The 13,756-nt window shown below is 36.5% G+C and overlaps 1 protein-coding gene across 2 annotated transcripts; it reads left to right on the forward strand.

The window, feature by feature from the left end:
- The first annotated feature begins 511 nt into the window (after nucleotides 1-511).
- On the forward strand, nucleotides 512-13,738 carry LOC127873848 (integrin beta-like protein C). 2 transcript variants are annotated; one of them, XM_052417902.1, is made up of 15 exons: nucleotides 512-737; nucleotides 1,045-1,163; nucleotides 1,388-1,537; nucleotides 1,884-2,057; nucleotides 2,743-2,848; nucleotides 3,513-3,784; nucleotides 5,186-5,344; nucleotides 5,816-5,856; nucleotides 6,122-6,216; nucleotides 6,572-6,758; nucleotides 8,546-8,623; nucleotides 9,165-9,185; nucleotides 11,616-11,684; nucleotides 12,026-12,168; nucleotides 13,258-13,738. In XM_052417902.1, the coding sequence occupies exons 1-15, from the start codon at nucleotides 621-623 to the stop codon at nucleotides 13,309-13,311; spliced, it is 1,785 nt and encodes a 594-aa protein (XP_052273862.1). In that variant the 5' UTR covers nucleotides 512-620; the 3' UTR covers nucleotides 13,312-13,738. The 2 variants fall into 2 exon arrangements, with proteins under 2 accessions (XP_052273862.1, XP_052273871.1); XM_052417911.1 differs by having other exon boundaries at nucleotides 3,516-3,784.
- Nucleotides 13,739-13,756: the final 18 nt, after the last annotated feature.

Below are 13,756 nucleotides of genomic sequence, written 5' to 3' on the forward strand. Positions count from 1 at the left end.
TAGTGGGCTTCATCGTAGCAATCTCTATCATAAAAGTAAAACATGTACTACACGTAAATACACCTTTAAAATAGCTCCTAACTACGGAATACCGTTAAAGCCATCGTGGTTACACATTAAAATCCAGAGAGCGTTAATGCGATAGTGCGACAATATGATAGTACGATGACGACAATGCGACAACGCGATAGTACGATGGCGACAATGCGTTAGTCATATCGTACTGTCGCCATCGCATTGTCGCCATCGTACTATCGCACGGTCGCCATCCCATTGTCGCACTGTCGTCATCGTATTATCGCATTGTCGCCATCGTACTATCGCACTGTCGCCATCGTATTGTCGCACTGTCGCCATCGTACTATCGCATTGTCGCCATCGTGCTATCGCGTTGTCGCAATCGCACTATCGCATTGTCGCCATCGTACTATCGCACTATCGGATTGTCGCCCTATGGATTTTAATGTGTAACCACGATGGTTCTAACGGTATTCCGTAACTAACGCCGTACGTATTCGTAGATATTTATAGTAAAAACAGTGAAGCAATTTCGAGCATTGCATTGAACATATATAAATGGTCAACGTTAGACTATCAATTTAAAATCGAGTACGCTGAAAATGGAGCAACGTATTAAAGCCACTATTGTGGTTATATTGATCGGTGTGTTGGGCTGTGACGCCTCGCATTTCAGGGGAGGGAGTATTTTCTGGAAGCAAAGCAAGAGTGGTGATACGGTGAGTGTTTTTCATAATGGCACAGGGGTAAAATGTAAAATAATTGCATTTTTTCTGAACAATAGAACGCTGAATTAAGCAATGTGCATTTTTCTCTCTAAAATTCCAATTTCGGTAGATCGTCTTTCGGCTGGTGACTGAACTCGATTTTTCTGCCGGTATATACAACGTACACGCGCATGAGCGCACATACACGAAGATGTTTGTTTGGCCAAATAAGGGGCAATATTTAAGTAAATTTTTTTCCCCAATTTCTTTGATTATCCGACAACCTAACGCCCCTACACGTTCACTCACTTGCTTGCAGATCGATATCGATTATCGGGAGTCGTGGCGGCGGACCTCCCAGACTCCGATGTGTAACGAGACCGTGATCTCGGACCGCATTAATAGCTCGTCAGAGGGTCAGCTCGCGGAAGTACCCAGGTGCGCATTCGACGAATTCTTCATTTAAGGCAATGATCATTCAAATCATGAACGGATCCGCCCCTTTTCACACCTTTCGACCCTCGCCCCTCCAAGAAAAAGATAGAAAATAAATAAACTTTATAAATAATAATATCAAGAATATATATATATAATTTTGACAGCACATATCTTGGGTTTCCAGTAAAATTCGGTACTACAGTGCTGTTTTTATTTTATTCAAGCATGTATTATGACGGCTATCGCCCTCTGTTCTCGGACGCCTTTGCGTACGTCTGTACTGACTACAGCCTACTGGAGGATTGGCAAAGCGGTCGCGGTCACATCGATTTCCCTCTCAACATATCAAGTAGAAAAACGTCCTACACTCTTCAGTAAGTCAATAGTCGTATTTGAATGTTAAGATGGAGCTGGTTGAACATATACGACGAAATGAGTGGATGGAATACACATTTCATTCACAATATATTTAAGATGAATTACTCCGCATTGAGCCTATGCCTTTCAACTAATCGCTGATTGTATATCAAAAGGATGTTCATGCGCCCGTAATTTTACTTAAGTTACTATTACTGATTATGTTCTGCATGTTTTTACATTAACGTTCATGCTAGCACTTTGACGCCTTCTTCATATTTAATGTCTCGGAATTGATTCTTATTTATTAGCAAGTACAACATGCGTATGCCTTGTACACAAGAATTCAATACATATTTGTAGATTCACTGGTTGCTGTTGGATTGGATCTTTGGTCTACGGCGGTGACTCCCATTGGAAATTGCAAATTACCATGGATACCAGGGTGCGTTCGGACACCGGGAGGATGAACGCGTCACCACGCGTCGATTTCCCGCCCATTATCCGAGTTCAGTATGGTTGTAACCATACCATTAAGTAAGTGTTGGATCATTATGATTCACTCTGTCCATCGCAACTTCAACTCTACTAATTGCAATTCTTAAACTACCCTCATTACTTTCAATCATCATTCATATGGTTACAGTGTTAATTAATTTATCTAAAACCTACATTCATAAAAGTCAGTGTCAGGTTAAAGTGTCGAAGCTTTTTTACTGCTTGAATAGGCGTTCTCCCTTTATATTAAAGATACAGTCCAACAAAATGCGCCCTTCGAATTTTAACGGGTAAAAGATCCTATTGAAGAAATGAAGTTTATTTGCCCGACACCTATTGCAGGTTTACGTTTAATAATGCGCTCTGTTATTTTGATTTTGGACAAGTAAATGTTGATGATTTGATAAAAATAAATGACCATTAATCGCATTATTTGCTGATATTATTGAAGAAAGCGGCGTCCGGCGCAAAGTGGCAATATGGCAATTAAGTCAAGTAATAAGGTCGTCGTGGTTTAGTGGATATGTGTCCGCCTAGCGACCGGGAGGTCACAGGTTCGATCCCCATTTTGGGAGTGTTTTTCGATTTTCCTTAAAGACACCAAGTACTGGTTCTTAGTACCAGGAAACGGACTCGAGAGCATTTCAATAAGTCTTATGCTTTCGATGCAATCGAGCTCAATTAAATATGTTTAAAAGTCAATTAATCCCCGATGTGTTTTCAGTATACCGGTGGGGGACGAAGACAACGACATAGTCCGCTGTAGATGGGCGACTCAGGAGGAGAGTGCGGGGGTGTACAGGTCATTCCCGAACGCTGTTTTACACCATGTAATTATTCAATAGTATTATGTTATTATCACGAAATGTATGTGTCACATCATTTAGTATTTTTTAAATCATAATTTATCAAGACAAATAGGATTCCAGGCGCGTTTTTTTGTGTTCAGGAGGGGGGGGGGGGGCGTTTGTTAAGTTGGCGGATTTGTTATCTTTACCAACCGTTCAAACTCTGATTATTGAAACAGATACACATTTACTAGTAAATTATATGTCTGTATTCGTCCGTACGATATACGTTTTCAGTTTCTTGTGTATGAGTAAAAAACTTGTCGGTTGATTGTTTATTTAAGAAGCACGTGTTTTCCCGACAGACGACATTCCTCTTTCATTTATTATTGTATTTGTAACGAAGGGAAACGTTGCTTAAAGAAAAGAAGATTTTAACGTAAAACTTATGACTTGTGTTTGAACAAATGTCGATCCATGGAAAATTAAGGGTACGGGGGAAGCGGTATATATACGCTTTTCCTCCCTTCTTAAACAGCGTGTAAATGTAGCGCTTCGAGTATGTGTGACAACGCGACGTTAACGTTAAGGTATGAATTGTGATTTTATTTTTATTGTGTAGAAATCAATTCGAAAGCCCCTTTGTGTAATATGCATAAACAGTGTGACAATGGGTAACTTGCAACATATGTCTTGCTTTTTCAAGCAGAACTGCAGCATAACATACGCGGCAAATTATCAGCTGGGCTGGTACCCGGTCGCCATACAGATAGAAGATTTTGCAAACACCACTTCAAACAGCCCCTTGAGTAGCATTCCTCTACAGTTTCTAGTGTCCGTGGAAAAACTGAACGCAAGTTGCAACAATGAGCGCCCTAAGTTCGTAAATTTCACCCTTCCCGATAAGGCGTGCATCGGGGTCATGACGGATACTGATTTCTTGTCCGATATCTACATTCAAAGTGGGTCCAACAGCAGGTAGGATATTTTTCATCCTCTTGAGACAACTTTTATCTTAAAGAGAGTTTGAAATCTGCAACTTTATTGCAATTTTGAGATAATACAATCATATGTAAACGCAAACTTTTATAAAGCACCAACCAGTAATCGCGTTCAAGGGCTTGATTTCCCAAAGATTTTTTTGTCTTACATAAATATATGTCAGTTAAGGAACTTAAAGAAGGTCGATTTGAATAATAATCCGCTTTAAATAAAGAACATGTTGTAACTAAAATATTCAAGTTCTTTTATCATTGAGTTAAGGTCAATTCAAAATTCATTCAAGATGATAGCAGCGTCGTGTGAATGAGACTTGTGCCATATGCGGCTTTCGTAACTGAGGAATTCTCTTTCCGCTATAATGTCTCACTCCAGATAAGACTGCGCAATGCAGAGTTTGTTATAGAACTAGAGCTCACTCAAAACTGTTTTTCTAGACATTACTCCCTAAGTTATAGCTCGTTGTTTACGTTTCTTATCCACGAAAGAACTCCAAAAATATTGAATTAACTTAATTGCCTGATATTGAATTACTTTTAAGTATATATTATGATATATGATATAGTACAACTATAATTATAGCTTATTTTTTTAGCGTATTCAAATATACTTTTCGGAAGTATTTTTTTTAAACATATCTCTAAACATTTGAGCCGTGCTCTGTGAAAAGCGGGTTTAATGCATGTGCGTAATATGTCGTTCCATATTAGGCTGTGCAGTCCGAACAGGCTAAACAGGGACGACACTTTCCGCTTTTATTGTATTTTTCGTTTAAAGATAGTCTCTTCTTAATACAAATCCAACGACGAAAGTGTCGTCATTGATTAGCCTGTGCGGACTGACAGGCTAATATGGGACGACACATGCATTAAACCCCCTTTTCACAGAGCGTGGCTTATTTATTTAGATGATTCCTCTTAGTATGATTTAAAGATTCAAGGACTTTCGACGTTCTGAAAAGACCATATAACTATAGTTCTTCAATATTTATCATGTTCTTTGGCTAAAAACTATATGTTCGATTAATATATGCAATGACCGCTTGTTTTGTATTAACGTGGATCGAAATTTTAGAAATCATGCCGATTTGCACGCATTTCAAGATTTTCATACTTAGATGAATACGTATTTAACATTTAGAAAGAAAACACCGTACTGACATTTATCTCAATATTTCAAATACTCTGTATTTCAAAATTTCAAATCAAACACATCGTTCAAATAAGCAACATACCGAGACATGCTTTCCATTAACATAAGCGTCCTATCATTTTTGAAGTGAACACTACTGTTAAACGCACATGACTTTTTTTGCTTATTGCCCTAATATTATACAATTTATTATTAACGTAGATTTGATCAATTATATTGTATATGTAGCATATCGGAAGTGAATACGGTGTCCCCGATCGGACTGGTCAAGTCTAGTCTCCAGCGGTCAAACCAGACCGGACACTGGCATATCAGTGTCCAGTGGAATCCGAACTCATCCAACTCCATCAACAACGTGTTCTGTTTCACCGCCGTGGACGACAACGGGTAGTCACGAAAAACTAAATGCTATTATATCAAATTGCTATTAATGCACGTTTAAAAAGGTTTATATGTGACGACATTTTCTACTTTATTGGTATTATCTGTTTCATACATTTTCTGAATTCTCTCATTCAGTCTGGTCTGTAGCTACCCGCGACTCTATAGCGGACAACGTAGCTCCCGACCAGACTGCGCGATTCACATGAACCGAGTCACGTATTGTTTATCACGAGGTGATTATGTTTTACCGACATACAATTGTGGCTGAGTTATTGTTGCGCATACTAGCCGAAACGGATTTGCAAGCTTTTTTGGCACGTTGTTAGATTTTCCGTGTATGTGTTGCACTATTATAAGAATTGTTTGGTGGTTGTGGGGGATGCTCAATAATTGCTACCAAGTTTGAAAACAGCATATATGTAGTTTTAAAATGCCAATTGAATGTTAATAATGTTCTCGTACCCTTACCTTCAGGTTGTCCAGTGACCAAAGGTGCATAACTCTGCTTGCTGGAGGTACATATATAACGTGTTTTTTAATGGGAACAATATATTCAGTATTTCATGGTAAAGCTTTACAATTTCTTATATATGAGGACACTGTTTTACTTTGTAATGTTTTGTTTTGTTTTAATTTATGTACCTATGTTTTACAGTATATATATTAATATCAACACAATATACCGATATACTGCGAAAAGAAACTTATCAAAGTCAAAGGCAATCTGTTTGGTGGAAAGTATATTCAAAATTATATTAACATGACTAACATCGGTTCCAGTTCCAGCCGCCGAAATTATACGCGGTTCACAGATGCCTGCAATAACACAAGTTACAAAGACGCAGACCGTTTGGTCTGTGGAATTTAACAGACCAGTAAGTATTGAATTTCGTTAACAAAATCCGTATACTAAAATAAATACAATTGGGACGAAAACATGACTTCTGGCACTTCTGTAAATATTGCGTGTTTTTACTACATAAAATTAACAAATGCATGTATTACATGATAATTTCTTTCATGTTACTTACACGTTTAATTTGAATATAATTCACAATTATAAACACATCGTAATAAATGATGTCCCAAAAACGAGTCTTTTAAGATGTAATCGCAAGGGAACTCTAAGTGGCATCAATTATTGTATTGTTCTCTATAGTACAGTTTAAATAATAAATGATTTAAATGTATGATTTAACCTATATTAATACAAACAAATGTCAACTCAAGGATAAGCCCGCCGCCCGGTCTGCATACATCTACCTTTACTTATCCAATGGGACCTTAGTTGAGGCAATCAATGTTCTGACGTCACCTGGCGTGACATACACCTACCTTAACAACCGCACGCGCATTCACTTCACAACGTCATCATCACTTCTACCCGGCCAAGGGTATTATTTTCTATTCGGACAAGGTAAGTTATAACTAATGAATTGGAGGCAAGTAAATGCAATAAAGGTTCGTAAATTTTACGTGAATACAAACCATCCACATCAACCATGTGTAGGACATTGTAGTAATTAATTCATGTAAAATAAAAAAAATACGCATAGGTCTATGGGAATAATATTTAACAAGTGATTAATAACCAAGGACAAATTACACAATCCAAACACACATTTTAAAGGGGCCTTTTCACAGATTTTGGCATTTTTTTAACTTATTCATTAAATGCTTTATATTGATAAATGTAAACATTGGATCGTAAAAGCTCCAGTAAAAAATCAAGAAAAAATTTAAAAAAAGGAAAAGAACATTGCCCGGAGCAGGTTTCGAACCAGTGACCCCTGGAGTCCTGCCAGAGTCCTGAAGTAAAAACGCTTTAGCCTACTGAGCTATTCCGCCGATTACACAATCATGACGTATTTTATACCTTATATAAGCAATCTTCGTAGTTTCACAAACTTTAACGACAAAAACAGAACTCTCCAAAGTATTCAATCGTTTCGCGTTGCAACGCTTTATAATTTTTAGGTTTTAAAATCGTCAAGATGCATATAATGGCTATATTAGAGCATGGTTAATGTTCAGTATTACTGTTTCTTCACAAATATCATAACTAAAACGAAAACTTACGATTCTGAAACAACTTTTTTCAATTTTGTCAATTTACCAAAGCGTGAAAAGATCCCTTTAATGGATTATGTATTTAGTAACGATAATACTATATTCATATGCGTTTTCTTATGCGTGAAACATCCAGTGCTTTGTACTTAATGTCGGTTGCATATTGTTGTATTTTTTCCATTTTAATCAATGCCCCGACATCAATCGTTTTTGTTGTGTATTTTTGGCGAAAACCCAACTTTGGTGCGCAACACCAGATGGCGTTCTATTATTTGCCTAAAAAAACACCGTTATTAACCCATTTATGCCTAGCGTCTAGAAAAAATGACTCGGCAAACAGCGTAGACCCAGGTGAGAGGCCGCATGATGCGGCGTCTCATCATGATCTACGCTGTTTGCTTAAAGGAATTTCTGTAAAAAAATATTCTAAACGTAGATATAAATATACTAGACATCCCTAATTTTGAAAATAGATTGATCCAATTTTGAAGGATGGGAGAGTCCACTAGACATAAATGGGTTAATGGGAACCGTACAACGCTCTACCTGTTTGTGTGTTTGGCTTCATGAGGAGACAATACCTTTATCAGGCATTAAAGGATTACTATGCACAAATGTTAAGCGTTATGTAAACTTTAGCCGCGCCCTTCATCCAAAGGTCAATCTTGAATGTAAAATGCCGAATGTAAGAGTTTAAGAAATAGGTAATGTCCGCAGCTTTTTAAATCCGTCCAGGAAGAAATGTTAAATAACCGAGCGCACTTGAGCATGGTTAACCAGTGTGCCGCTAACACAAAAATGCCTCTGGGTTTTCGTCCGCATCGGATGTGTCTTGCGAAGTGTTTAATGCAGCTTAATACTAAATTAATATTTAAATATTATCTAAATATTTGGATATAATTGTCTTATATGAACACGGTCGATACTAATGTTTCTAAAATGAGACAGTGTTTCTCATTATAAATAGGCTCGATGAACTTTATACAGAGTAAACTTCTATAAAGATCTGAGATTATATAGAATGTGGTTAAGGTTGGGTCAGAGTAACTGATAGTTTAGGTAGAAAATCATCATGATGTTCAATCGCAACATATATGTGAGTTACAATAATTAACTCAATATATCTTCACATAGGTCTAGTGCAGGGCACAGAATACTGCGGTGCTGAGTCAAAGCCTGTGCTGGATCCGTTCTTCTGGCGTTTTACTGTCAGTAAGTAACACACACACACACACACACACACACACACACACACACACACACACACACACACACACACACACACACACACACACACACACACACACACACACACACACACACACACACACACACACACACACACACACACACACACACACACACACACACACACACACACACACACACACACACACACACACACACACACACACACACACACACACACACACACACACACACACACACACACACACACACACACACACACACACACACACACACACACACACACACACACACACACACACACACACACACACACACACACACACACACACACACACACACACACACACACACACACACACACACACACACACACACACACACACACACACACACCATGTCAAATCGAACAATTACTACACATTTCAGTTAAATCTTTTCATTATTCAATGGTTTTACAGTATTTAAAAACCTGAGTCTGAAAAGGAAATGTTCAGTAATCTTGTTTGCAATGTTTAAACGGGCACATGTATTTTCCTTTTAGATCCAGAAGCAACAATTCCTAGTAAGTACACAGATCCTTTTCCCACACTATTTACATGAACAACGGGATAGATTCTTTGCTTCACATCATTGTCATATTACCGTATCATGTTCACATGACCGTGTAATGGCCATATAACCGTACAATTGTCATATTTCCGACCAATGTTCATATTACCGTACCATATTCACATTACCGTTCAATGTTCATATTACCGTTCAATGTTCACATTGCCGTAAAATGTTCACCGATCAACGTTCACATTATGGTACAATGGCCATACCGTTTCGTAGAATGTTTATAGTACCGTACAATGGTCATATTTCCGTTTAGAACAATGATAAAATTACCGTACGATGTTCACATTACCGTTCAATGTTCACATTACCGTTCAATGTTTTTATTACCGTTCAATGTTCATATTACCGTGCAATGTTCATATTACCGTGCAATGTTCATATTACCGTGCAATGTTCATATTACCATCCAATGTTCATTTTAACGTTCAATGTTAATATTACCGTTTAATGTTCATTAGCGACGCACTGAAGTGCGGAGACTAGTATGCAATACGTTTTTTTTCGCTTATGGGAGGAGAAGTTATTTTACGGATCAATGTATATATTTTTGTTGTCAGAATATCTTGCATAGTGGTGATTTTTTGTGTAAACTAGTGTAAATAAGTACTGCATTTGTGCCTATTACATTTACTACAACATTTATTGCCAATAATGCAAAGCTAATTCTTTTAATAAATAACTGATCACAAGGACTGGGCAATAATAAAAGATCACAGGGACTGGGCAAATACGCGAACCGGTGAAACTTTCTTTGTTTTTTTTTAATAAAAACAAAACATAATCAAAATATATTTATTTTGTGGTTTTTCTAACAATAGCGCAGACTTTTGCTGTTCGAATTTTGATTAACGCGTATTTTCTTCAATTTTACAAGACGACAGCGATTACACGGTGTATTGCTTTATTGATAACCGTTACACTACAGTCACTTATTAATATTAATATCTTAGTTAGAAGGTGATTTTTCAAGTGGTTCCGTAGTGTAGTGGTTACACGCTCGCTTCACATCATGTGAGAGGCCCAAGGTTCGAGCCCCAGTAGAATCAAATTATTTTATTTGTGTTCTATGTTAATTTTTTGTTTTGATGTAGACATTTTGGTTTAAATAAATATGCTGTTTTATTGTAACCACTTTTTGTTTTTATTATGCCCATGAAATATATGTGTGAGAGGGTTGGGGAGGGGGGGGGGGTCGTAGACACATTAAAACTTTTACAGTGTTTTCATATCAATGAGTACTCTACCCCTATCGTAAATGAGCAACGTAAGAATAAGTTCAGAATCATCTTCCCTTGAAGTTGAGAAAAATATGAAATTACGCTTACAAGATGAAGCAGATTTTTTAAAACCTACACAGTTCTGTTCCATTTATGAAAACTGCACACGGATGCCAGTAAAAAAAGGAAACCAATGTAAATAAAATGAACTATGAAATATTTGGGGGTTACAACACAAAATCATAGATAATGGAAATTTGGGGGTTATAACACAACATCATAGATAATGGTTATTTATGAGTTATAACACAAAACCATAGATAATGGTTATACCAGTATCTTTTTTCAACTTTGTTTAAAATTATCGGCCAATATATTAATATTTACAGTAGAAAAAAATCGTTACATGTAACTTCATTGAGTGCCTTTTACACTGAAATTCCCGACGCCCTTTGATGCTTTGCATCAATACTTATCTTGTATTACCTTTCAATGTTCATATTACCGTTCAATGTTCATATTTCCGTACAATGCTTATACAACCGTTCAATCTTCATATTACCGTTCAATGTTTATATGACCGTTCAATGTTCATATTACCGTTCAATATTCATATTACCCTACAATGTTCATATTACCGTTCAATGTTCATATTATCGTACAGTTGTCATTTTACCATACTAATGGTCATATTACAGTACACATGTCATTTGTGGTTTCATATTTGAGTTTCTCTGACGGTATTGCAATAGCCAACTTGCTGATTATCCATGTTAAAATGCATAATGTCTGCACATTGTACTGCTTTAGAAATATGAATGATGAACAATTTACTATTGTATTACTATATGATACGCACATCACTATGTATCGATTAATGCTATATATATATATATATATATATATATATATATATATATATATATATATATATATATATATATATATATATATATATATATATATATATATATATATATATACATATATATATATATATATATATATATATATATATATATATATATATATATACAATAGAACGATTCGTTTACATAGATTGTTTATGTATGTGTATATGTTAGCATTAATCGATACATAGTGATGTGCGTATCATATAGCAATACAATAGTAAATTGTTTTTCTCTTTAAAGTTGAACATGTGAGCTGTTTTGAAGGACAAACTCCTATAGCATGCAAAGAAGGACTTTTCAATTGCACGGGTAAGGATAACAGTAACCAATGTACATACGTCTTAATGCAAGAGCTTTTTATTGGTTCAGTTTGCGTTAAATAAAAAACAACAACAAAGAACTTTTAAATAATTAAACGATATGTTTATAATAAATGGCAATTATCATATAATCGTTTCTAAACATACTGTTATTAAACAGACGTAATGCATCAATGAGTAAAGTTAACAAGTGCACGATAAATAGGAGAACATTTATTACAGAAAAAAACGTTTTGTGTGAGTTACCAATAGTTTAAACCTTTAAAACAATTCTTTACGCACTATCTATCATAAACAAAGGAAACTTAAACCAAACCTTACTTGTTTCAGAATCCTGGTCATTCACCAGCCCCTGTACCCAGTTGAACAAACTGCACAATCAGCTGAAATTCCCGTACCCAGGGGCTCAGAACAAGTTCATTCTGTGTGACTTGGCCGGGAAAACATATGTGGGACACTGTCCTCCATACGAGGTAAGAGCGGGCTCATATACCTTTGTGTCATTAACCCATTTATGCACAGTGGACCCTCCCATCTTTATAAATTGGATCAATTTATTTCCAAAATTAGGGATTTCCAGTTTATTTATTTCTATATTTAGAATATTTATTACAGAAATTCCTTTTAGCAAACAGCGTAGACCCAGATGAGACGCCGCACCATGCGGCGTCTCATCTGGGTCTTCGCTGTTTGCCAAGGCCTTTTTTTCTAGACGCTAGGCATAAATGGATTAAACACGTTTCTTTACGTTATCTGATACTAGTATACAGCACTGATACCAATAATCCGTCAGTAAACGCTTGCATTGAACTAAATAAAGTACGTGCATTGAAGAACGATGTTCATAAAATCATGAAATTGGCAAAGCAGTCACTGAATTTCCCCTTAAATCCCTTCTTTGCTTTAAAACAAACAAACACATCTCTGTTGTTTTCTCTTTTTTTGTGTGGGGGGGGTAGGTCTAGCCGTTGGGACTCGCATACCGGCTGTCCGTTTATTATTAAACCTAACATCCTAACCACCATCATAAAATATACATCACATAATAGCGCGCATGATAATACAATCTTTCCTCAGTCATCATATACATGTAGTATAATCATATGTCTATTTATTTCGATACATGTATCAACTATTCAATGTCATGTATTATTTCAATAATATGAAATATTCACAAATTACTGTATAAACACGTCGGTCAAAAGCTGTTCATAGCTTATGTTATAATGTTTGTTTATCATACCGACAATAAATAAATATTGATTTGATTTGATTTGTATAAAATAAACATGTACACCATGCGAGGTCCCAAGGCTGAATGACAAAACTGACCACTGTTCACTCATGCACGAATATCCTCGTGCTTCTGCTGTGCCCCTTAGTGGCAAACACATACTGAAGGGAGCGTAATTTTCGTCTCATTCAATAAATTTAAAACGCCGAACATTACATTTATGCATTGAACATAAACAAAAGAACGAGATGACTGGTGAAACGTTGTGTACATGTAGATAATATTATACATGTCCTGAAAGTAAGCTGTTTCTTACGTTATTTTTCAGATATTCTACGAACAGTGTTCCACGTGTAACGCCATTGGCATCACACCGTGTTAATTCAATATGTATTTAGTTGTTTTTTTTACTCAATTGAGTTTAAATTGCCAATAGGTGTCCACGATTATCATGTTTTATTGCTTTCGTACATATACGTGAATCAAGTTATACGGAAAGGGGTCTTATGCCATATGCGGCCAGCGTACGCTTATGGGGCCACGTAAACTTGAGGACAAGTAAGCTCTTAACAAGATGCTTATAGCCACGTAAACTTGAGGACAGTGAAGCTTATGAGGCCACGTAAACTTGAGGACAGAGAAGCTTATGAGGTCACGTAAACTTGAGGACAGGGAAGCTCTTGACAAGACTGCAGCTGCGTAGGCTTGTCTGGAGCAATGCTGACCGCATGAAGCATAAGACCCTTTTTTTTATGACCCGGGCCATATATTCGAATGTACTCCAGCAAAAACAGTTACTTTGAAACATTTCTCTTTATTATTTTTCT

This window comes from Dreissena polymorpha, chromosome 1 (assembly GCF_020536995.1).
Source record: "Dreissena polymorpha isolate Duluth1 chromosome 1, UMN_Dpol_1.0, whole genome shotgun sequence".
NCBI lineage: Eukaryota > Metazoa > Mollusca > Bivalvia > Myida > Dreissenidae > Dreissena > Dreissena polymorpha.

Excerpts from the sequence above, each read along its gene's own strand:
- LOC127873848 (XM_052417902.1), top strand. The coding sequence starts at position 621 with ATGGAGCAACGTATTAAAGCCACTATTGTGGTTATATTGATCGGTGTG. Across the intron at positions 1,164-1,387 it reads CAGCTCGCGGAAGTACCCAG|CATGTATTATGACGGCTATC; the intron begins GTGCGCATTCGA and ends ATTTTATTCAAG. Across the intron at positions 9,186-11,615 it reads TCCAGAAGCAACAATTCCTA|TTGAACATGTGAGCTGTTTT; the intron begins GTAAGTACACAG and ends TTCTCTTTAAAG.